A 24,885-nucleotide genomic window follows, 5' to 3' on the forward strand; every position below is an offset into this window, starting at 1 on the left:
CGACAAGTTAAGTAGCTAACCAGGAATGCGGCTCAGCTCTCTATTCAGATGCAGACTGGACGAAGGAGCTGCAACTCGGCTGCACGAGGATGAAGATCCAAGCTATTGTTGGTTTGCTTGGGGTGCGTTTACGAAGATTGGGTCTGAATAGTATCTTTTTGGGTGAAAGTACTCGAACAGACTTCGCGGGGGGATAATTGTCTTGTCTCTGCTTTAGTGCTATACCGTCTTTCCTGTATCCGGGGTCAGGTAGACCGGTGTTCTGTGATGATTGGTGTTTGTGGCGTATGTACGTCGAGGGGCATAGGTCAGATCCTGCCGCCAATACTAGGATTATCGCTTCAGAGCTGCATGAAGTATGCTGAAGGGGTATCTCGTGCGTTTCTTATGGTGGTCTTGTTGGTGAAGTGAAGTCAGAACAGTCGTTGCAAGCTAGTTTTGCCGGGATGGTGGCACAACAGAAACAATGGCATCAACCGACAACAGAATACTAGCAGCAAGAAACACAGCAATGTAATGTAGCTTGGCTGCAGAGGTTGTAGCACTCACTGGCCGGAGCAAATAGCATACAGCCTGGTGTCAGTCAATGTGGTTGAGTTTCCGAGTGCCTACAGCACGTACAACCTTGAAGGACGGACGGGAAACAAGAGATAGAACTGGAGGGCTTAAAGGGTGGACAACTGAGCGGCAACCGCAGCTTATCAGTCGCTTCTGAGTATGCAGTCCAGCATCTCTTTAATGTCGCGCATCGACCAGCGAGTAACAGACGGAGCGTCGAGTGGGGATGGATGCAACAAGTGGAGGAGGTGGACTCATGGAGGGGTTCTGGGAGGAGTCGAGCTGCAAACTCGCATGACGAGACCCTTAGTTAGCTGAGTCAAGTCGAGTCTCCAGTAGATGAATACCTTTGGACGAGAGAAGGGCAGGTGAGAATGGGGACCGAAACAAGCAGAGGTCACTTTGGTATTAGATAACCCGAGTCAAGCATGCCATGACATGGCACGGCACGCAACACGCAGGCAAGCAAGCGAACAAGCAAGCAAGACGCCAGCCGAACAAGCAGCAAGAAAGAGTGATAGTAAATGGGTAAGTCTCCATCATCCATCGTCCATCTGGAATAGGCACCGAAAGAGCGCTGTAGTCTTGAGTAGGAGACACGCCCCTCCGAATACAGGGCACAATGCATAGAGCCGAGAGGGTATTGGATCGAGGGACCAATTGGGAGGGGAGTGAGCGATTTTAGAAGGCGTCCACCGGGAATGAATACAGGGTGTAGTTGTTGGTGTTGAGGTAGAGCTACAACAGTTGCATTCGTTAGCTTGGGAGACTAAGTGGGCGGGAAGAGCACAGTGTGCACTTGGAGCATCCACTGATAGTGGAATCCTAGCAGGCCTCAAAAAAGGGCCTCTGTTCGTTCGTTCCACGACTGCGTCTTGAGGCTAAGGTTAGTTTAAATAGAGTAGCCGTTGACCGTTTTTTTGAACTTTGTTGAAACGTGAGTTGGATTTCATTTCCTGTGGCGGACAAGATGACAACGACAACAACAATGATGATGTGTTTTGTTTTCTACCTTGTATTCCAAGAACCAGCACAATGTTGCATAACACACATGACACGCTACGTAGCCGACCTAATGTCTTACCTTAAGGAATCCCAGCAAGTCTGACATAGGCATTCCCACTCTCACTGGTCGACATCGCTGCATAATTTGAGGAAACACTCGCCTTTTCCCCTCCCACGCTCTGCTGTCACATTTCTATTTGGTCGAGCTTGATGGACTGGATGTGTTTTGCCAATGGATAGACCATCCACAGGCATTGACTCCAGTTGCCAGGCGCTAACTGTCGCTAGTCTTTAGTGGCCGCTGTCCCCGACGCCGGGAGCACTTCCCCTAAAACATGACCTAACCTTGTTGTAACATCAACGCGCAAATCAGCCGCTAGATTACAGTGTTGCCCAGGGCTGTCCCTCGCCAAATGGAGGAAAAAGCAAACCCCTGGCTCGGTTGCTTGACTGATTACATTTCCTTGTCATCTCCCTTTTCCCTTCTTCTCTCTCTGTCCGCGTACCCATTTGCCATCCCTATCCTATCCTGTCCTGTCCTGTCGTTCGTTCATTCCCCGTCAACGTCAACGTCAACGTCAACGTCAACAGTCGATCTTTTCGAGCCAAAGAGCCTCAGCGGTCGTCTCGGCATTGATTGTCTCGTCTCGTATCGTCTGATCAGGTCATCAGAGAAATGGACAAGCCGCCTCTAGTTCCCATGAATCCGTCTTCTTCCCTTAGCTCTGTTGATCTTACGTACGTCGATGGATGCCGTAGCGTACGACAACCACAACCACTCGAGCTATGCCCAAGCTCACCAGAGTCAACATCACCAATACCCTCATAGCTCTACCTTGCCCCTTCCTGTCCCTGGGGCTCATGGCAGACCTCGCTCCCCAGATCAGGTCGAGGGCGAGGACGAGGACGAGGACGAGGGCGAGAGTCGCTACCAGACCCTCGACGCTCTTCCACCCTCTCTTCATGTTTCGACAAGCTTGCCCATGTCTGAAGTCGATACTGTATTTTCCATGTATCAACCAACTTCTACCCAGGCCAGCATCATCAGCAGACGCGATGTAGACAGGTATGGTCCGGCTCCACCACATCGTCCTCCACCGTCCTGGAAAGCTGGCCTCGATGAACCATCACGTCCTCCTCCTCCTCCTCCTCCACCTCCACCACCGCCGTCTTATCTTCGACCTCCAATGATATGGCCACAGTCACTTCCGTTGGGGCCGACTCGAATCCCATTTGGTAGACCCCCGCCTCCACCACCGCTTGGGGAAGCTTTCGTCCATACGAACCTACGACCACCACTCTTATACAGCCGTGACGCGGTTCCCTTCCGACGACAGTCACCTCAGCAAATACTACCGCCACCGCCGCCTCCGCCTCCGCCTCCCCATCCTCCCGGCACGCCGACCGTCTCAACATTTCATGTTTCTAATGGTACCCCAACGCAACCCCAGACCCCGAACTTGAGGCCACCAAGAGGGTTCGCTGGCTTTGGCCAATCACCCAACACCCAGCAGTCAATTCAAGGGAAGAGTCTCGCGAATCTCTCAGTCCCTCAAGCAAGTCGACATGAACTCGGTGGCTCTACTTCAAGATCCCCATCTTCGAGCTATACTATACCACGATTGATTGACGATGTGGCCTCCTCTTACGATTCATTGTCTGATGAAGACTCTCTTGTCTTCAGAAACTCGCGGCAGTTTCCTCCGCTATACCCAACTGCGTCCACCCTGAACTCGCAAGGGAGGAATCGCAAAACATCCATGACAAACCGCATAACTACTTGGATATCTGAGTACGAGCGGGATCGCGCACCAAAAGATCGGCTGGACTTGAGTGCCAGCCTGGAACCACTTTTGGAACCCACTAGAGGTGACAGAAGCCATCTATCAAAAGAATCTGTACCTTCCGAAGATACCCTTGAGCTCCTCTGGATAAAGCTCAAGGACCAACGCGTCAAGTTGAATGACATTAAGAGCCAGATGGCTAAGAAGAGGAAGAGATTGAGAGAGTTACGTCGAAACAGAGACGATGCAGATAACGCATTCATGAGTGTCATTCGACCAATGCTTATCACTCACCAGGAACAACTAGAAACTTCACCTATCAACCTGGAAAGACGCCTGGCAGATTTGCAACGTCTCAGGACTGAGTACCAAGCTTTTGAAAACGACTATGAAGATCTTGAAGTCACTCTCGACGAAGAAGAAGAGACGCTAAACAGACTAGAAATTCGCTTCTTCAGTTTGCTGGCAGTTGACCAAGTCACTCCTCTTGAGGAGTCACCCGAGGACGAACCTCAGGACGAACAGGACAACAATATGCCGAATGATTTAATGGGAATCCTTCCCAGAGGTCCTTCTGAAGACGTGCACCCTCTATTTCTAGAACTTATGGCCGCAGTAGGTGATCTTGAGAACGCCAAAGAAGAGCTTGATGAGCTACTCTTTCTCAAAGAGCAGCATGAAGGCGAATTGAGGATGAAATCTGCAGCGGGTATGGAATTGAACGAGGCCGAGATCGAATTCTTTGACGAGTTCCCGTTGGAAGAGGAACAGATGCGCAGTAGCGTCACTAACTTGGAGCAACAAGTGACAGATCTCCGAAAGCTGTGCGAGGAGAAGGGGGCGATGAAAAAGCATTTGTCATCGCGAGTATCTTATCTCTTATACCCTGAGGCCGGATATGAGGATATAGAACTCGACAACGTCTCTGTAATCTTGCGCACTCGGTCGGATCTGGCTGATCCGACATTCCCTGTGATTATGAGTCAGCCTGAGCACGTCTTGGCCGAAGACTTCCCTCTCACTTCAAGCGGAGCCCTCAAGGCGGCGGCAGCGTTACCTGCAACCGATGCCGACAAACCGGGCCGTATGCAAATCGCGTCCAAGGAATATTCTATTGACCGACTTATGTTGGATCATGGCGAGGGCGGAAAGGGAGATTTTATCAATAGATGGCTTCTGCATCAGCTTCGTCTATCGTCTACCAACGCACGGTTGCTCCACACGACATTTACCAAAAGTCGAGGGCTCAAGATCCGTGATCTTGATCGTTGGCAGAGTGACGTTTTGCACTATTGGTGGAACGACGAGGGTGCAGAGCTGCCCGAAGATATGATGCAGCTCGTAACGAGTGAGCACTCCAACGATGGATCCAGAGTCGGGACGAACCGTCTATCGAGGGCAGTTACCTATACTCCGGGTATGCCTAGCGGTAGACTGAGTTACCCGCCTGGTAGCAGTGTTGCTGCGCACTCTGCCTGGGACTGACCTTGACAGCACTAACTTGTTGATAGAGAGGATCACTCCTCATTTTTATGCGTTTCAACGCCTGCTCTTATTTCTTCTGTTCACTTGGCTTGCATTAAGGAAAGATTGGGCTATGGATTGGTGACTAAAAGGTGAACAGTTTTCTCTTGGTTTTGGAATATGCTGGAAATCAGGATGGCGCCAGTTACAGTCTGGGACAAAACAGAACTAGGCAGAGACCTAGGCCAGCACGACATGTTGTTTCTTTTTTAGTTTGTTTGCTTAGCGGGTTTTGAGTATGTTTGTTATTGTTTTTTCTTTCTTTCCTTTTTCCTTCTTCTTTTTTGGCGCAGATGGTAGTGATTTCTTCTATACCCTGTTCTTGTTGTCGACTGAGGAAAGGAGATAATGTATACGGATATACCCTTGGTTTAACTGGATGAGGTAGGTAGATGTAAAAGGGCAATAGATTGGCTGAGTAAGATGTTCTCAACAGAGCTCTGTGGAAAGCCAGGTTATCTCAAGGCTGGAGATTATTTAGCAGTACATCTGTTGACGATATTAGGGTTGGTGTCGACCTTTATTTCTATGTCACAGTGAAAGTCTTCTTTGTCATTTCTCATACTGTAATTTCTCCACTACAAAGCAATAGTTCCCGCAAACGGCGGGTCCCAGAGCCACGAGACGCGATGGTTCGGGACGAGCCTCGCGGGGACGGGGAGATCCACCAATTGTCCTTGTACCAGTACATCAAGACCATCGAGAAGCTAGAACAGGGTTACAGGCTAAGCCCTTTCTTCGCTTAGAGCAAGGAAGAGGGGGGAGTGTGCATCGAACGGCCGAGATGGAGAGGAGAATGGGAGGCATGTGACTGAACTGGACTGGACTGAGTGCGTTTTTGTAATTTCTGGGTTTTTGATGTCCTTCAACTGGTACGACTGTTATTGTCCTTTTCTACCAATTGACGTTTTACAGTTCTCTGATTTGCAAAAGATGTCGTACCACTGATGAGACGAAACTAAAGTCTTTTGTCTTTTCCGTTTCCTGGTTTTGGTGAGGGCTTGGTTCGGCAAATTACAAAGATGCCCCCAATAAAAGGTGACAGACGAATGGATTGGATGCTGACTGCGCTGAGTGGAGAGAGAAAAGAGAGACATAGTTCCATTGGATGGTTGGTAGGAACACTTTGAGACAAATATGCAGCAGTCTCCGTACATAGATTGTATTTTTTCGATAACTAGTCTAGTACAAACTACTGCGGATACAGGATAGAACCACAGTGTAGACTAGGTAAACTAGGCTACGAAGGTATGCCATGCTGACATGACCAAGTGCGTTGACTAACATGGAATGCCCCTGTAGTTAAGGCTGGGATGATGTGAGTTGGAGTGCAAATGTGCACATCTTTCTTTGTTGCAGGAGTGACTATCAACATGAGACTCTATACGTTACTGTATAATAGACAGACGTCGTATCATATAAAAACATGAGACAATCGAAATGTAACCGTAAAATATCGCAATCAAGGAAACCCATCAATCGCTAATATACCCTCATGCATTTCACAGCTCCACCGTCTGTTATCCCATCCATACAACGCAGTACAATAAACCCACAATGCAAAACATACGTCCATCTTCCCCACGTTTCTTCAACTAAGAAGAAACAATGAGAGAAAAAAAAGCAAACAAAAAACCCCTCTCAAAAGCCGCTTCCTCCCGTGCTGCAGGCATAACATCCGGCCGTATTCACCAGACCCTTTGCTTCGTGGGGGATCATCCCGCGTCTTTCGACGTCATCTGGCAGTTTCAAAATGATGCAGTGTGATATATACTCGTATCCATTATCCCAGACTGACGATAGAGCACACTGCATACCGTTTGTGTGATGAAGCGAGATGCCTGAGGAGATAGATAGATAGAAACAAGACCTGATAGATGTGCGGCTCTGCGATAACGGGTAAATAAATACCTACATAGGCAGGCAGAGATACTTTCGGAGCACACCGGTCCGGATATGACGTGCATGCTGAATCGTTCATGAGGACAAGATCAGCTTTTCGATCATCATGTCTCACGGGTTCGGGGATGCGTTACATCGTCTGCCTTTGGTGCCGCTTCATGCACATGAGAGCACACATTATGTTTGAGCCGAGTGAACCCTCATAATGATAAGAGTTGGAAGTGATATGCCTTTTCTATCCGTGGACTCTTTAAGCTCCACCTCCCTAAGTCTTATGATATAAAAAAAGTAGTCTAAGAACTATACCTAGTCTAAGAAGCATAAAGTGACCTACTAATTTCGTCTCTTATGCTTCCAGCAGTTAATTTTTTTTTTAAATACTCTGAGGCTATAGCCTACACTGATTCAAAAAGTTACACATTCTCTCTATGTTTTGTTCCACTTCGAACTTGCATTTCAACATCCTGTGTGATATCCTGACCACATTAAAATATATCTTGTTAAAGGTAAAGACAACTATACTTGTAGCAAACAATATGTGCCTATTGTCAGGACGACCATCTCTCTTGCAATCTGTGGGTATCCTGGTTTGACCAAAACGACTCAAGTAGTGACCCCGTTCCTATCATTACTCCTCCTCAAACAAACGCTTCAAGGTTGTCGGGGACTGGGGAGGATTTGAGTCTTCATTAAGCCAGTCAGTAATGCTGGGTCTCCTTTTTGTGTTGACATTTGTACCCAACTCGTCTCTGGGCTTTGGCGGGCTGGGAGCAGCAGCACTGGCCTCAACAGTGTCCTCAGGTTCCTCCTTAGCCCAGAACATCCATTTGCTTTTCCTTCTTGGCTTCGTCTCTGTCGCAGCAGATGATTTCTGATCTGTCTGTTGTTCGTTCTTCTTGGACTTGCCCATCTTGAATCCTTGACTAATGCGTCGCCAAGTCAGGTTGGTCATGTTGTCGTTCTTCTTGGTTGATTTGACGGCCATAACATTGCTGCGTACGGGGTGAGGTGACAGAGTCAGATCTGGTGGGCTTGCCACATGCCTCAAGCGTCTGCGAGATTTTGCAGATGCGCTGTTGTATCGATTGTCGCGGCTTTCCGGATGATGGCTGTGGTAGGCATGATGACTGTGTCTGTGATTTCTGGGCCGTTCAGATGAGTAGTATGAAAGCTCAGCCGAGTCTTTACGGTCTATGTGCTTTCTACGAATATTGCGCATGGCTTCATCGTTGACGGAAGTTGCCTTGGTAGCATGGGAAGACTCGCTGGTGCGGGGATACGAATGAGGGTCAACGCGCGAGTCGGTCGAATTTCTGGCTCTCGAATGCATAGATGCAGAGTAGGAGTTCATAGGTATAGACGGACGCCTCGAGTGTGATGGCTCTCGAGAGTGGCTAGACGAATAGGACCCGGCATAGGATGCAGTGTTGGAGAGTGTCGAGTAATTGTAGAGACCCAGTCCAGTAACACTAGAGATTGACATGATGGCGATTATTGAAGTTGAATAAATGATAAATAAAGGCGTTTGGAGAGAATGAAGTAATAAAATACGAAAGTGTCGTTCATCCGAGTCGAGGGTGAGAGAACATGAGTGTCAAGATGTTGTAGGCGAAAGGTGTGAGTTATGGAAAAGAGTGTTTTCTTTGACGATAAATAATGTTTAGTGTTCGAGGCGTGCCTTCCTGACAGGTGATGGATTGAGGTTTGAAGAAAACAAGTAAGTTATTACTTTGTGGAAGGAGGCTTTCAACATGTTTTATACCTTTCTCACGACACTCAAAACTTAGGTAGTCACAACACGTGTCCAATCCCCTCTATTGACAACACCTTGACCCGAAGAAGCTTTCATATACAAGATACATTTTAGGCTGCGGAGCAGTACAAAAACTCTGTCCTCGCCAATACCGGATATCCACCTCTGTCCCCATCTCAAGATACCTTCATTACATGCGCCCATCCCGCCTTAAAGGATCTCTTCTATAACTCCAGACCGCTGCCCAACCAAACTATTGCTCAAAGTGCTGGGGAAATTTGAGTTGGAAGCCGTCTGCCAGGGACAGACGACGGCTCCATCAGGATAACAAGCCATCTCCTCAGACGTGCGAACCAGATGCACAACGTTTGTCGGCTCGTGTTGCCACTCCATTTCAGTATCTTCTTCTGTGGTGCCCAATTCGAAGGCAAGCTCGAGCATGTTGCTGTATAGATTGCCCATCCTGGAGCAAAACTCTTGTTTCTCTATTGGTGTGGTTCTGTTCTTGTTTATAATGCTGTTGTGGAGGCTGAATAGCGTCGTCCGAATAGTGTCAAGGGACTCCTTGTTTTCAGAATGTTGTTTCTTTTTATGAGATCGTCGTCCATCGGGATTTTCGTTATGAATGTCTGGCTTTTTGATTCTAGGTGACTTTTTCTCCTTTTTACGACCCTTTCGGTCTTTCTTGCGTGATTTGACGTCTTTTGGCATTGTGCGATATCGGTATACTATGAGGCATCCAAGTGATGTAGATGAAGTGATCCGACGTTGGAAAGTAGAAAGAGAGCATGATATATTGGTTCAATAAATAAGGAGACGAAGTATCATCTGGGTGAATAGTCATAGTTGATACCTTTGTATACAGCTGGTGGCCTAGTCCAAACCAGATCTCAAAGATGGTAAAGAATCAACAGGCACTACATGTTAATCGGTAGTATCTACACACAAAGCGCAAGATGGCTGACATGATCAATATTGGGAATTGAAGTACCCAGTGAAACGTGCAATTCTTTGTAGAAACGGTGTTTGGCCTTCAAACCTGCATCAGCCGCCAAACCAAGGGTGCTCTTTGTTCATGCCCTGACCTCATTCTTGCGGCCATACCAACTATATACAGGGGCGAATCCACAACTGTTGCCTTTGTGTAAAGTTTTCTTACTGTTATGCATACCGAACTCAAGAAGAATGTTCTGTTTTCTCTTGAGATCGTGTCCAAGAAGCACCATAGCTTCTTGGTACCCAGTCATAGTTGCATGTCTATGCCAGCATAGGTCCAAGAATGCATGCATGATTGCTTCAACATCAAAGTCTGTTGAAAGGTGAGAGCAACAAGTCACATTCAAAAGGAATTCAATCTCTTTTCGGATCTCTTTCCGATGTCGTGGTAGCCTAGGCTTTTTTGATACGAAGAACCGCAGTCATTTGAACGGAGATGATCCTGGATGTATCACGGATAAGGCAAAGCCGATGTTGGTCAGGAGTTGGAGGTTCTCACGAGTCTTGGGCTTTACTGCGGACGGCCCACGACGGTGCAAAGGATTAGCACACAATGACTGTTGAAGTCTCGTCTCTTTTATCGTATCTATTTCTGTACCTTTTCCCCTTATCACATCTTGCGAGTTCCATATCAAAATTCAGAATTGATATGCGACCAAACTACGCCCCAGGCTTTCTCCTAGCTACCTAGGAGGAGGAACGTGGCAGTAAGATCCGTGGAACACAATGGGCAGCACTAGCATGGTGCGGCAGACACAGCGGATCTGTGATTCTGACCTTGTGGTTTGGCAGTGCAAGGAAAGTCGTCCATGTGGTAATGTGAACCGAGAGGTTGAACAAGTTCATGCAGGGGGGACCCCAAGCCGTGATTCTGCTCCCAAGTTGGTATGGCTTCATACAGCTTACCACGGATCTAGACGATAACCGTAGGGGTCGAATGGATAATAGCAAAGGAATCTTGGCCAAGGATAGGATTGTATCACAGTCAGGTCAGAGGGGGAACAGAGTTTGAAATGGGATCTTGGCTATTGGCACCTTGAACTTATTCAAAGAAGAAGTGAGGGAATGTAGTCATCTACGCCTTACGGAGTATGTAAAACAGGTAGGTTTCCTTTCTCAGCACAGCTGTATGATCTTCCGCGACATGGTTCACGAGAGCGAAGGCCGAGCTCGTGCTCGTGCACATGGCTTTTAGCCGGAGAGGCTAGTCGAAAGGCGTACGTAGTATCCATGGATCAGATCAATTTCATTAATTTGGTTAGATAATGGGTTATTAATGACGCTAGCTTTGCCTTGCCTAACAACAACTGGCCACTAATGTTTCATTTCTCACAGTTCATTCCTTCCAGAGTCCGCAAACTGGTTGAGACAGTTGAGACGGAAAATAGCCAAGTTGCTGAGGTATGTAGCCTATCCCGGGCAGTTGGGTGATACCCCAGATTTTGTAACCCCAGATACCCGGGGTGGCTTATTATAAAGAATCTGGGCTTATAGAGAACAGACGCCAGATTGTCCAAAGAGGCGCAACATTTTCAACACACAGCAACTGCGGAAAGAGTCAAAGATAATATTAGCCATCCCGTCGGATGGGAATACAGAGGAAGATCCGGAGTTTTGAGGTTGCAACGACAAGGATCAAGGACCTAGGCCACTCGATGTGTCAGCATGGATGTCACACTTTTACCTTTGAAGGAATAAGATCCCAAGTCTAGACTCTATAGACATGCCATCCCAGCTGGTAACAAAAAACGTGACCTATATTCAACACGGATGTGTTGTGCGGCAAAAAGCTGTTATTTAGTTGAGCCTCCGAGTTCTGACGCCGTGGCGTTTTGAGTGCAGGGGATTAATGGAGGGAAAACAAGACGGAATCGACCGATTTTTCATGCACGCAAGGGAAATGTGTCACGATACACAACACTGCAGTAGGCCTGTTTGCTCGCGTGGCAGTTCTCAGCGATCGTTTCCCAGCATGGGAACGGTGCTTGTCTCACGCACGTGGTTGATAGCACCGGCGGCGAGGGTAAATCGGCAGAGGCGTTTAAAAAGGAAGCATTCGAGATGAGATCTGACTCGAGTTAATTAATGTGATTGATATAAATCAAAAGTGAGGCGACCGTGGGAGATGAGGATAGATTTGAATCATTCAAGGAGAAGCTGTTCCGAGTTAAAGGAGGATCATCCGTAGACTATACTCGAGCTAGACCATCTTGGAAAGAAAAGATTTTGATGTAACAAACACGAGCCACTGATCGACTTGGCAGTCTACTAATGGATAAATGTAGTTCAAAAGAAGTCCAAGCTGGCGGTCAGAGCAACCAACGTTGGACAGGCAAGAAAGAAATGAGTCCCAGCTTTGCTAATCCCGGACCCTCTCAGCATCTACCGTCAAGAAGTCTAGCCAAGACTGGACGTCTCCAGGTGAGACAAGGGTTCCCCGGAGGGGGCGATTGAGGCCAAGCTAAGTCATGGTAAATGACACTAAACCCCCGCATGCCAAGTGCGACGTTGACGTTAAGGAGTAAAGAGAAGGAGGAGAAAATCTGGGGGAGGATCTTGTCTGTGCTGATGGTGTTGATGTTGATGTTGATGTTGGTGGAAGATGGTGATAGTTTCGATGTGAGATCCAGTCAAGCGCCTATGGGGGTTGAAGACGTTGGTAATGCGGATGACAGTGTCGGATGTCTCATTCACTGAGACCGCCATATCCCGTCCCTGATCGGTACCTGGTCACCTACTAATGTTGGTATGACAGCAAACGTCCTTCTTTTTCGGAGATGGCTTGGAAGATAGCGTCGAACGAAAACAGTTTAGTTCTGTATATCAACATAAACACACTTTGTATTGTTCTATCAAATGCGGCAGACACGAGTATCGCTATTGTAATTATCGACCAACATACCTGTTTCTTCTTCCCCCTTCCTCCAACTAAGTGAATTGTTGGTGGAGCCCATTTCGCTGCTTCTAGCTTACCTGCAGTGCAGTATCGTCTCTCCTTTCTCTCTCCATGCCTGTAAGCATCCATCATTGTTGTGGAACATCCAAAGTTCCCCCTCCCATCCGGAGCCATACAAAAGGCCTCAATTTAGAATATATATTCAAGGTTAGCTGGGATCCCCTGGATAACCCCATTTCTTCAACAACTCGGTCCATAGCGTCAATCTGGGCTTGTTTCTTTTTGATCTATCATCGTTTATTTCGTGGTGTACTTACTGCCCAATCGCATTAAACATGAAGAAACTCATAGCCTAATATATACCGCTTACCTCAAGTCTCGACACCCTCTTCTCTAGTGACTCTTGTGCAAACTTGACACAAACTGCCGTACTATGATGCTCTATTAGGCGAATAACACGGTGACTTGGTACCATCGATCGTCCTCCCGCTGCCATGGCTTCTATTCAAGGGGCGGCTTGTCTACCTCCCTCAGCTCCAGGATTACAAGGGATCCTCGTCCATGACTTGCACCTCTCTTCTCATAATGTTCTAGCGTCCCGCAACCGCAGCAGATACATCAAGTAAGCGCCATGGCAATATCACCGTACATGATGGGTGCACCACTGAGAGTGTTCCTCTTTCTTCCGTCTATGGTCTTTTCTCGGTATATCTCTCGACGTTCATTATTCCTTTGTCCCGGGTCTTTGAGTGAGACTACTTGTATCTTACATCTCGCCCCTCGTCTCACCAGCTCACGCCATCATTCCCTTACCTACTTATTTTCTATTCACATCTGCATTGAGTATTCTTTGTTTCTAGCGTCTTCCGCATGTTTGCAAACATTATCCGAAGCCACATTCTTGTCCAAAAGCCTACCTGATCGCCTTACCCCTGCGAAAGCCTCTATCTTTAACCCGGCACAATCTGATATGGCGTTGTCCAATCTCGATTCAAAAGGCAATTAATTATAGTCTTGGCTGTTGGCTGTGACTGTTGGACTCGATCTGGTGTTGACGCTTGGGGCACTCTCTCACCTCGGTGTAGGACACCTGCCTACCTCACTTCACCTTTGTTGGTCCTAGGCAGTACCAACCAACATTAACTGAACGCTCCTTCTATATCTGGATCAAGGTCTGCCTCTTTTCGATCAAGGAATCATCTGAAACCATCTCTTCGCTTCAACAAACATTCGTTCACTTACAAACAAGAATGGTGCATTATTCATAAACCAACCGCTTCACTCTTCGCTCTTGTTGAGACTTGGAACTCGATTTTGTCGACACCATCGCTACTACGATATCTATTTATCTTTCTTCCAGTTTCTTTGAGACTTGACAACTTCACAATGGCGCGGCATCTCGACGAAAGTCATCTTGACGCTCTGAGCATCATTGAGCGAGTCAACTCCGTCTTTTCATTACTCGGCTCCATCTTCATTATCGGTACTTTTCTATTATCCAAAGCATTCCATAAACCGATCAACCGCTTGGTATTTTACGCTTCCTTTGGCAATATGATCGTCAATATTGGCACATTAATGTCCAGATCGTATATTGGTGATTCCAACTCTGTGGGCTGTCAATTGCAAGCCTTCCTCATCCAGATGTAAGTCCACTTAGACGTTATCGTAGCACTCAACGCTGCTGTGATACTGACAATCATATCAGGTTCATGCCCGCAGATGCCTTCTGGACTCTCACCATGGCCATCAACGTCTACTTGACGTTTTACTACAAGTTTGACGCTCAGAGATTGCGTAAGATGGAAATCTACTATCTTGTCGCATGTTATGGAATCCCATTTGTTCCAGCCTTTGTCTACATATTTATCCGGAACGACGATGGCGGAAGAATGTACGGTAATGCCACACTCTGGTGCTGGGTCAGCACCGAATGGGACATCTGGCGTATTATAACTTTTTATGGTCCTATTTGGTAAGTGACTGCTTGGCTTAGGCTTGCCTATGATTACGAATGGGTGCTGACCGTCTCAGGCTTGTTATCATTGTTACCTTCTTCATCTACATCCGTGCCGGCAGCACAATCTACCGCAAGCGCAGAGAATTGCACGGCTTTAGTTCGGCCGACCGAGATTTGACTTATGGCGGTGGAGATCATATTACTACACTCAAGACGACCGAAGTCTCGGTGACGACAGAGGTTGTGAAGCCGGACGGTATCCTTTTACAGCCCATGGGCGGCCGTGTGCCAGGCTGCGATAATAGCGCTACCAGTGGAAACTACTCAGTTCACATATCAGCTCAGCCAAGTTCTGGGGATATCGAAGAGGAAATGTCCCCTATCGACAGGGAGCAGACACGAGCCAGCATCCAAGTTCCTCAACAGCAGCAACGTTCTGCCGCCCAAACGAATCGAAGACGGAATCGTGAACTTAACAACGCATCGTGGCAGTACACCAAGTGCGCCATACTGTTCTTTACGGCGATCTTGATCACATGGGTTCCTTCGAGCGCCAACCGTGTCTATTCCGTTTTCCACAAACGTTCGTCGAGACCTCTCGAATTCATGAGCGCCTTTGTGCTTCCCCTTCAGGGTTTCTGGAATGCCCTCATATATATCGTTACATCTTGGAGCGCGTGCAAGAATTTGAAGAGCGACTTACGCATGGGTCAACGTCCAGATGTGACGGAACTTGTCGGTGGTATGAGACCTGAAGTTGGACCTAACCACCACACGGGTCACCACCGACATAGCCTTGGCCATATCCGACGATCCAATAAGTACGAGACGGAGAGTATGACTGAATTGGCAAACGAGAGCCGGCCAACTTCGAATGACGAGCGACGAGATCATGAGTCTGTATGATAGTTGTCAGATGCTTGTTTGGATGCGATGTTCCAGACGTTTTTTCTTTCTTTCTTAATATTAAATCATGAAGACATGACTATTTGGTGTACAAGACGTGCTCCAGTTAGGGAAAGACGAGGTTTGTGCGAGTGGTAATTCCGCCAGCGTTGGAGAAGAGGACTATGGATACCCAAGTTTTGTTTTTAGTAGTAATAAAAAATACAATGACATTTAATTCTTCAAAAACTGCTTCAGTGTTTGTGTGAGGAACATTGACTTCCAATACTTGGGTTGTGATAAATATACAAGCCAAAAAATCAGCTATAGAGCTATGATCTGACTTGCTAGTTTCGACCTGAATGCTCTCAGCAGTCCAAGATCTCAGTACTAGCAGTCTTTAGGTTGAAAATTGTGACGTTGAAAGATCTTCATATATCCAGGTATACATTTAAGTAAACATAACCGTTGAATCCGTCGACACCCGTGGCAACAAGTTCCAACGTTGGTCCCTGCATGGCTCCGGATCTTGACGACCGTGCTTGAAGAAACACTTCCGTTCGTCCGAGCCAGATCCCAAAGTCCTCTTGCGGAGTCACAACTAATCTTGGACATGGCGTCAGGAGTATGAACGGTTTTCGTGTCTGCAGTGGCTTGCCAAGGATCCTCTGGAATTGACCGGTGCCCGTTGATGACTTTGTCTGCTGTCGATTCTTGGCGGAGTGTGCGTCGTATGATCTGATCCGAACGGAAAGATCAAGGTTTGATATAAGTGTGGGGAAGGTAAATTCAGGGTTTGGTTTGTGGTGTTGGCTATATGTTGAGTGGGGCTCTAAAGTTGAGGTTATCACCACAGTTGATTTCTTGTGGATGCTTGAGTTTTCTGGTGTTGAGGATTATGGAGACCAGTCTTTACATAAGCGAGATTTATTTATTGACTACTATGTGACTGAGAATGGGTTCTTTGAGGTTTTGAATCACTCTTCGAATGTTCTTCATAAACAATCATTTTTATCTCTTCCCAGTCGTTGTCAATGTCGACAGGAACCAAGGGCATTCAACCCAACCAGTGATTTAGAACTTCAAATACCGAGGTAATTTATGCACAAAACAGATCCAAGGAACAGGTTTTTAAACAGATTTGGCTTTTCATTTCGTGACTGTCTAACATTTACTCTCTCATACAACTATTTACTTAAACAGAAGCACTGCCGTTACCATTCCCCTTTATCATCTCAAAAGGAAAAAAGGATGCTTCTATCATCCAGACAAGATTTAACATACAAGCCCCAAGCGTTATCCTTGCCTTGAAAGTCCGCTCTTGCTAGAAAGGGTATCTTTCCCCCTGAAGAAGCCATCTGCTCTGTCTCTAACGAAGTGGCTTTAAAAAAGAGAGAAGAAATTGAAGCCCAGGTTGCTCAAACCAGCAGCATCCTTACTTCCCTTCCAGAATCCAGATTCTCCAAAACACTAAGGTTCTTCTTCAATCTGTTCAAGGGTCTCCTCTTGTTTGATCCCGTCTATAATGTGGTAGTCCCAAACTGTGCCAAGCTGGAGGCATTCGTTGACGCAACCTTCGTCCTCCCACCACCACTTTTCTCCAGTGACAAAGTTGCCCCAGACTTCCATCCACAGCAGACGTCCGACGATGCTTCTCACTTCGGCTTTTACCTCCCGTTCGGAGGGAGCTTTGTCGACGAACGGATCGCTGTCGTCGACTTGGCTGCGGATGCTAGCTGAAACGGCGTAGAACTTGGATGTTGTGAGAGTGCTGCCCTGGCCACGCAGACCCGCATCGCCCATCCAGTCCGGGAACAACTTGCTCGGGTTAGTGCATCGGAAGTGTCTCTCTAGATTGATCAGGAGATGCTCCTCAAGCCACGTTCGCATGCGGTGGCCGAGTGTTCCCGCACAAGGGAGCGGGTCGATGATAGTGAGATGGAGAGAGCCGCCGACCCGTAAGTACTTGCTGATATTCTTGAGGACCCCGGGAATCTCGGTCGAGGGGCTAGCGGAAGGAAGCGACAGCGAGTACACTGTATCGAAAATGTGCTTCTCGAGCGGAAGCGTTGAGGTCGACATAGACGGCACAAGAATCGGGTGAACCTTGGCGAACTGCGTGGTCGATAGAGGTTCTGCGGATATATGATGAACCTGCTTTGTCGGGTGTAGAGCTGCAAGGTAAGCGGTGGTAACTAAACTCGTCAGTATTTTTCGTATGAGGTTCCCGTGGATACGGATACTTACTGTTGGATTCGTAGAGTGCCAAAATTTTCAGATTGGCGGCTTCACCCATCGCGTTGGAAGCATCAATGGGGCTATTCTTCTGCCCAATGTCCATGTGGTTTAGAATGGACAGCATCCATCGCTTCAATTCCATGTTCAACTCTAGGTGGAGGCTCTCATCGGTGACACTCCATATTTCCTTGATACGTGCAAGCACCATAGCGGGACTTGCAGCAGCCATCTGGTTCACTTGGCTCTTAAGAGCTTCAAAGTCCATCTCACGGTTGGGTTGGACTTGGCTATCGGTCTGAGACTTCATCTCGACGTCTTCGTCGGCCGCTGACTGTCGCGCCTCCTCGGCTAGTCGATCGATGTACTCCCATTCCTCAGGCGGTCGCCACGAATCCGGATCATTAGGCCGGAAGTTGATAATAATGGGGGCCTTTGGTGCCTTTGGAAGTCGAATGCTCGGTACAAGGCAGGGGATTGAGTCGTTTTGAAGCAAGGGCACCGGATCATGTCTGCGATATGTCAGTGATGGTTCCTTTAGTTTTTCGTAATGAATTTACCCTTCTCCGATCGAGTCTGAAGGTGTAGCGGGATGATCAACGTCAGCCTCCGAAGAAACTCGCATGTCGATAGACAACTCTGGCTTGTCAGACTCCGATTTTGTGGGAGTTTGCGATGCTCCGACATGCTTAATAACGTAGGACCCAGACTCTCGACGACTGCAAATATGCGTCTCGTTGATAGAGGCTGAAGTAGAAGCAGAGGCAGGAATGTTTGCATTTCGTGCTCTCGCAGCACCGAGAGACACTTCAGACAGGTTGGCCATCAGTGCTGAACGGTGATAACTCCCCGAGTTGGAGCGAGAAGAGTGCTGGCTTGGGGTCAAAAGCCCCGTTTTGACCTTGTCTCTGTTCTTTGCCTGCTTTCCATTTCGAGGTCGAAGGAAGCCAAAACGGGACTCGGTAGATGATGTGGTACTCGCGATGGACGCAGACCCTGTGATGGTGGATGTCTCTTGTTCTCTTTCTTTCTTCTTGGCTTTGTGTTCACGTTTCTTTTCTTTCCTGGCGCGATGCTCGCCGACGAGCTCACGGTCGGGGTCAGTCCAATATACGTCAAACATGACGTGGGAGAGCCTAAAAATCTCCACCAGTGTCTCTTCTTTAGGGGCCTATGCCTAGGTATTGAGGTGATCTTATGAGGGTGCTTGCTTAGGCAGGTCGGGTGAATGGAATGAGGATATAGCGAGTAGCGCCGTAGGTGATGCTGTGAATACGATAGCAAACAAGTTTATTGAACCATTCAAAGGATTCAAAAACGGATAGCGAGGTTGAGCTAATTAATCCCCCGGCATTCTGTACTCTGCGAGACAGAGAGGGGAGGGTATGAGGATGGAGATGGATGTCAATGTAGAGGAGGAATGGAAGTTAGCAAAGGGAAATAAAGTGCCGAACACCTCTAGAACCTAGAACTGCAGTTAATAGAAAAAAATGCGTGCCACCAACCTCGAGGGAAGGGCAAAGGTGTGAGAGAGAACGAAGAGAACGAAGAGATGGGTGGGCGCTGTCACTTGCTGGGCACTGACAAAAGGTGCACCAAGTTGGCTCTTTGAGTGACAGCCGGTGCTTCGTTTGTCACTGTCAAGTCGGAGAAAACAGGTACGTTTCGAGTGACCAAAGGGTCTAGTTTTTAGATCATTGAGTACCATAAGGATTACTTTGTATATCAAACCCCAAGTTGTTCTATCATACGTTTACAAATGCTATCAAATGGGCGATTAAGCGTGAAGATGAAATGATTTACTGTACTATGGGTTCTTATTAACTGCTACTTGAGGCTGAAATTATACTGAGTGCCATATGCGTCATTGAATCAATGTGATACAGCGTCTAGGTTAACTGGCTATGCGAGCAAGGATCGGTTGTAATTGAGGCCTATCAAGTGATGAGCGTCGGAAAGGTCATGGGTGCATTGATACTTATTATCATTCCGACTGGATCAACATACACTAGACTGTTTAATGGTTGGATGTATCTTGAGTGTAGAGTAAAGGCTCAACATGCTGGACGGATGCTCAGATTTGTGCAAGTTGAAAGAAAGTATACAACACTACAGGGAGTTTATATGGCGATTACCAACTCACGACAAGAGTTGACCTACTACAATACAGGCTTTGATATCTTGTCATTTGTCATTGCATGATCGAGTGTCATTGTTCACCAGCATAACACAAATCTCGGCCAAAGACATTCTCGGCCTTGTTCCCCCAGATCTAGAGCAAATCCAGCAAGAACCGGTTCATTTCGGCTACAGACATACTGGGTATTGTATCACGTCGACGTTAGCCAACCATGTCTCTCGCCACCTTTGATACCCGACGCCGTCTCGCTTCATCAACTTCGGCGGGCTGCATAAGGTGAGACGAACGCCTGGTTTGTGCGACCCGGGACTCGTGTACTCAATAGCACTTTCGGTGATTGACACAGAGGGTCTAAGGGTGGTGATCTCATTAGAATGGTGTTGCTGGGTAGATTCTTCTGCATTCAGGGGTAGGATGTAGTGTGGCCGGTCAAGTCGACATTCAGGCATGTCGTGTCAAAATAAATAGACTCGCATATTTGAAGATTATAAACACATGATTTCAAGTATCATCTTTTATTTCTACACTGGCTATCCGAGGGTAGACATAGTAAAGGGTGTTTGCTGCAAACCACAGCAACGTCGTTCAAACACAAGACATGATCGACGCCATAAACAGGCCCTGCTTCCAAGCAAACATTTTAACGTATAACCGTATATATCTCCCTTTGTTTTGTTTTCCAAGGACAAAGCTTATGCTGTGCGTGTACTTGTACGTGGTGCATGTATGTATGTGTAAGCATCCACCATCCCATCTTGCGCAACTCGCAAACTTGGACTCGAAGTTCGAGTCCTGTGATGCATAGGTAGTTTTATTACCATAAATTCGGTAAGAGGGTCTCTTTTTTGTCGAAATCTTTAGCTGCGGGGTTGGGGAGAGGGAGAGACAAAGTACCTATTACTAGCTGGCAGTGGCAGCAACTGTCAGGGAACTTGACCATCAACATCCATTTGTGGTCCTCCTACTTCCTTTCACTCTCTTTTCTTTCTCTTTCCCACTGCACATCTGGTCTTTTTTAATGTAATTTTCGGATTCTTGGACATCAACACGGGAAAGGAATCTTTTTTTCTTCATCTCATCTGGTGTCACCTTTTACTCTTCAAGGGCGTTCATTGGCGTCACAAACATCCCAACCTTGTCACTCCTTTCTCTCTCCTCCACATTCACTCACTTCTTTTTCACATAATCATTCTCTCCGTCTCTCTACTGACCCTTTTCTGTCCTGTCCTTGACTTACCTTCTGCGCCTCAACTCAACATCACAATAACCCTCGGCGATGGCCACCTCACCTCCGCCAGTTCACGGCATGATGCCTCCCCACGATGAGCAGTCTTTCGCCCAAGAAGAAGTCGGCCGCTCTCGCTTCTGCGGTTTTCGCGATTTCTGTGACTACCTCGATAACTACATCACCACTTCGCGTTTTGGTCACTTCTTTCGCCTCTCCGGTAGCGGTCACGTAAGAAATTCCCCTCTCCCCAAGACATCATCAACTGACCATTTATTCAAGCCAGACGAGATTGCTGGGTCGACCTTTTTTCGAGAATGCCGGGCTGGCTTAACTACTTTCGCTACTATGGCATACATTATCGCCGTCAATGTATGCAATACACTCCAGCCCCTATGCTCAACCTTTGGCTAATTTTTAATAGGCGGCGCTGCTCCAACAAACTGGTGGAACTTGCGAGTGTGATCTGGTAGACAGAAAGACCTGTGACAAAATCGAGTCTTATATGGCTTGCAAAGAAGGTTGGCGTGCTCCAAATTCTTTACGGCGTAGATCAAGACTGACTGGAGTGATAGATATACGACGAGACATCATTACCGCTACCGCCGCCGTCTCAGGCATGGCGAGCTTCGCCTTCGGTCTTCTTACTAATCTCCCTGTTGCTATCGCGTAAGTCATTTTCTCTTGGAACATCTCTCAGTCCATGCTCACTTTTTGGTAGTCCTGGTATGGGTCTTAACGCCTACTTTACCTTTCAAGTCGTCGGGTACAATGGAAGTGGTCCCATTTCGTACCGTCTCGCCCTCACAGCTGTCTTTGTCGAAGGTCTCATCTTCATTTTTCTTGCTCTCACAGGCATGCGTCAGTGGCTCGTCAAGCTGATCCCTGCCACTATCAAGACTGCCACGGGTGTTGGTATCGGCTTCTTCCTCACTGAAATCGGCCTCTCGTATTCTGCTGGAATCGGAGCGATTACTGGTGGAGAGGCCACTCCCCTTACTCTTGCGGGTTGTCCTCAGGAGTTGTGGGACGAAAGGGGAGTATGTCAAGGAGGAGTAATGACAAGCCCCAAGGTCAGTCGAATGAGCTTCTAACCCAAGACTCGTGAGCTAATCAGAACAGCTCTGGATTGCAATCTTTTGTGGCGGTATTGTCACGGCCTTTCTGATGGCGTTCCGTGTCAAGTATGCCCTCATTATCGGTATCTCCCTTGTCTCCATCCTCTCTTGGCCGTATGTACTCCTTCTTTACTTATCAATATTTTCTGACAACCACATAGCCGCGACACTCCCTTCACTTTCTTCCCCCACGATGCAGATGGAGACCGCCGATTTGACTTCTTCAAACAGGTCGTTGTCTGGCATCCGATCGAGAGAACTCTCAACGCACTTGACTGGAACTTTGGCGGCTCTGTCTCCCATTTCGCCCTCGCCTTGTTCACATTCCTTTATGTCGACATCATCGATGCTACCGCCACTCTCTACTCCATGGTTCGTTTCTGCGGTGTCGTTAACCCTCGCGACGGCGACTTTCCCCGTTCAACTCTTGCATACTGCACTGATGCTGCTTTCATCTCTGTCGGCGCCTTGTTGGGAAGTTCTCCTGTTACTGCCTTCATCGAGAGCGGCGCGGGTATTGCTGAGGGTGGAAGAACTGGCTTGACTGCCATGATGACTGGAATCTGCTTCTTTGTGTCTGTTTTCTTTGCGCCCATCTTCGCATCTGTCCCCCCCTGGGCGACTGGTTGTACATTGATTCTGGTATGTTCCCTCTCGGCTCTCGCTTTACCAGTAACAGAACTAATGATATGAGTAGGTTGGTTGTATGATGATTCGACAAATCACCCAGATCAACTGGCGATACATTGGCGATGTTCTTCCGTCCTTCGTGGTCATGACCTTTATCCCTTTCAGCTACAGCGTAGCTTATGGCCTAATCGCGTAAGTCATCCACGTCCTTCCCCTATTATATGCGCTAATCTTGATCAGTGGTGTTTTCGTTTATGCCGTTCTCAATGGCCTTGTTGGCATTGTCGTCTTCGTCTCTCGCGGCTACATCGAACCCAGCGAGTACGACCTCAAGGAGTACTGGACCTGGAAAGGCTCCGGTCGTGCACCTTGGTTCGTCCGCGCCATCCGACACCGCAGAAATCCAGAGGAGAACGACCAACCCACCGAATCCGAGCATGCAATGACTGACCTCAACTATGCCGAACGCCGTGATCACAGCAGCTCCACTACGGCCGCATCTGCTGCCAAAGACGAGCCCCCTATGTCCCCTCCCCCCGATCGATGGGTACGCTAATTCAGAAGGGACATTACTCACTCGTGACCCTTCCATCCTCTGTATTGACCATTTAGGAGAGGTAGTTCTTCAATTTTGGAATTGTGGGAAGGAACAGGACTTGCTTCTGGATGAGGAACACAGGGCAGTTGACGATTATGCCCCAAAAAACAGTATATGAACGCAGTGCTGGTGTTGGCACGATCGAGCAACTCGGTGAAGAGGACAGGCTACGTTCAGAAAAGGATAAATACTGAGATGTTAAATGTCATGTAGAAACGTATGAAATGAGATATGAATTGTATATATCATTTTCTTGAACCCATAAGGACATCGGGCTCTCGCCTTAAACGTTTAACCTCTATCGTGAAGTCATCCATTAGCCTAGCCAAGTTGTTCATAAAATCTGGTCATATAATATGGTATCTCCATCCCACCGTGACACGTTCATTAAGTATTTCAAGCACCCATATCAACATCACCATCTCCATCGCCGCCGCCACCTCCTGTTCGACCTCTGTAGGCTTGCTCCGCATTCTTTCTCCTCTCCAAGCTCTCCTTCACCCACTTGTCGCACGCGGCATCACCACCCTCGGCGATCTTGCTACGCACAACGCCCTTCATCACCTCACCTGCGAAGCCAACAAAGTTGTGTCTTCGCAGGGCATTCTCAAACATCCAGTCTCGGCGCTTGCGTTCTTCTCGTGCCAACAACTCTTCATCGCCAAAGTCTCGCGCTCGCTGTCGCAAGTCCCGGCACATAGCGAGGAGGTTGAAGCGGATCTCAGTAGTATCGTAACGTGCAATTCGGCGTTGTAGAACATCAACAACCTTGGTAGCGAACTCGTCGGAGCTGCAGGCACCGTGGGAAATGGGAGCGGGCTGCAGGCCGTCGAGCTCGTAGAGTGTGCCATTGACTGGCGTATAAGCGATGAAATGGAAGGCATCCTCCGCCTCTGCTCCAGTCTTGTCCGTCTCATCGGCAAAGGGGCTGCTGCGGGCAAAGCTGTTGTGCACCTCCCGGATAAGGTCAGAGTTGCTGAGCGCCTCGCCGCGGAATTCGGGTGGCAGCACCATGGTGAATTCTCTAAAGTCGCCAAGCTGCTCGCCTACCTCGACATCCTCCGTCTTGTTTAGCAATACGCTAAGGAGGGCCTGTGTAGCACAAGCATTCTGGATCGTCTGTGCGGCGAAGAAGATGTTCTCGGAGGCGGCGTGGTCGAAGGAGCCGTCGCGGGGTCCCTCGGGTGTCGCATATGGTTGATCGGTCGGGTACTTGAAGAGGAAAATCACGCCGTAGACGGGCTGCAGGGTCAGAAGCTCGGATGGGTCGAGGGTGAGAAGTTCTTCGAATTGGACGTCTTTGACGCCGAGGTTCTCGATGAGGGAGGTAAAAACACCCTATCGACTCTTTATTAGCTTTTGGAGAGGTCAACAGTAAGGAGCTCAAATCGTACCGCATCGGACTCAACTGTAATAGCTCAGGTCAGCATTTTGATATGTATAGGAAGAGAAGAGAGACGAACTGGTATTCCATCCACCACTCATTGTGACGACAAGTGCAGCGATTCCAAGATTCAACTGCCTCCAAAGATTAGAAAATAGAGGTTTGGAAGAACAATAGTTATGTTCTCGTTGTTGGAGTACGCAGTTGCTATGCGGGCGTCCTGGGGTATCGGTGTTGTGTGAAAATGATGGTTAAAGTGAATGACGATCCTGAAGCTTCAAAGGCCAAATAC

At 47.8% G+C, this 24,885-nt stretch overlaps 7 protein-coding genes across 7 annotated transcripts; 3 read left to right on the forward strand and 4 right to left on the reverse strand.

Annotated features, from left to right (window-relative positions):
* Window positions 1–2,309: 2,309 nt before the first annotated feature.
* Window positions 2,310–4,832, forward strand: FSST1_004715 (uncharacterized protein; the record flags this gene model as incomplete). Its single annotated transcript, XM_083230918.1, has 1 exon — window positions 2,310–4,832. The coding sequence occupies one exon, from the start codon at window positions 2,310–2,312 to the stop codon at window positions 4,830–4,832; it is 2,523 nt and encodes an 840-aa protein (XP_083088145.1).
* Window positions 4,833–7,401: 2,569 nt separating this feature from the next.
* FSST1_004716 (uncharacterized protein) lies at window positions 7,402–8,256 on the reverse strand (the record flags this gene model as incomplete). The annotated part of the gene is made up of 1 exon (XM_083230919.1): window positions 7,402–8,256. The coding sequence occupies one exon, from the start codon at window positions 8,254–8,256 to the stop codon at window positions 7,402–7,404; it is 855 nt and encodes a 284-aa protein (XP_083088146.1).
* Window positions 8,257–8,736: 480 nt separating this feature from the next.
* On the reverse strand, window positions 8,737–9,237 carry FSST1_004717 (uncharacterized protein; the record flags this gene model as incomplete). The annotated part of the gene is made up of 1 exon (XM_083230920.1): window positions 8,737–9,237. The coding sequence occupies one exon, from the start codon at window positions 9,235–9,237 to the stop codon at window positions 8,737–8,739; it is 501 nt and encodes a 166-aa protein (XP_083088147.1).
* Window positions 9,238–13,804: 4,567 nt separating this feature from the next.
* On the forward strand, window positions 13,805–15,284 carry FSST1_004718 (uncharacterized protein; the record flags this gene model as incomplete). Its single annotated transcript, XM_083230921.1, has 3 exons — window positions 13,805–14,064; window positions 14,127–14,393; window positions 14,453–15,284. 3 exons carry the CDS (start codon window positions 13,805–13,807, stop codon window positions 15,282–15,284), a joined length of 1,359 nt encoding a protein of 452 aa, XP_083088148.1.
* A 1,449-nt stretch (window positions 15,285–16,733) lies between these two features.
* On the reverse strand, window positions 16,734–18,621 carry FSST1_004719 (uncharacterized protein; the record flags this gene model as incomplete). Its single annotated transcript, XM_083230922.1, has 3 exons — window positions 16,734–17,458; window positions 17,511–18,010; window positions 18,059–18,621. The coding sequence occupies 3 exons, from the start codon at window positions 18,619–18,621 to the stop codon at window positions 16,734–16,736; spliced, it is 1,788 nt and encodes a 595-aa protein (XP_083088149.1).
* A 2,293-nt stretch (window positions 18,622–20,914) lies between these two features.
* FSST1_004720 (permease family-domain-containing protein) lies at window positions 20,915–23,167 on the forward strand (the record flags this gene model as incomplete). Its single annotated transcript, XM_083230923.1, has 9 exons — window positions 20,915–21,094; window positions 21,146–21,235; window positions 21,288–21,384; window positions 21,439–21,532; window positions 21,585–21,936; window positions 21,986–22,095; window positions 22,143–22,623; window positions 22,679–22,803; window positions 22,852–23,167. 9 exons carry the CDS (start codon window positions 20,915–20,917, stop codon window positions 23,165–23,167), a joined length of 1,845 nt encoding a protein of 614 aa, XP_083088150.1.
* A 438-nt stretch (window positions 23,168–23,605) lies between these two features.
* Window positions 23,606–24,694, reverse strand: FSST1_004721 (ubiquitin carboxyl-terminal hydrolase; the record flags this gene model as incomplete). The annotated part of the gene is made up of 3 exons (XM_083230925.1): window positions 23,606–24,547; window positions 24,604–24,617; window positions 24,673–24,694. 3 exons carry the CDS (start codon window positions 24,692–24,694, stop codon window positions 23,606–23,608), a joined length of 978 nt encoding a protein of 325 aa, XP_083088151.1.
* Window positions 24,695–24,885: the final 191 nt, after the last annotated feature.

The sequence above is a fragment of the Fusarium sambucinum genome, chromosome I (genome assembly GCF_050947815.1).
Source record: "Fusarium sambucinum isolate potato_lamoka chromosome I, whole genome shotgun sequence".
Taxonomy (NCBI): Eukaryota; Fungi; Ascomycota; class Sordariomycetes; order Hypocreales; family Nectriaceae; genus Fusarium; species Fusarium sambucinum.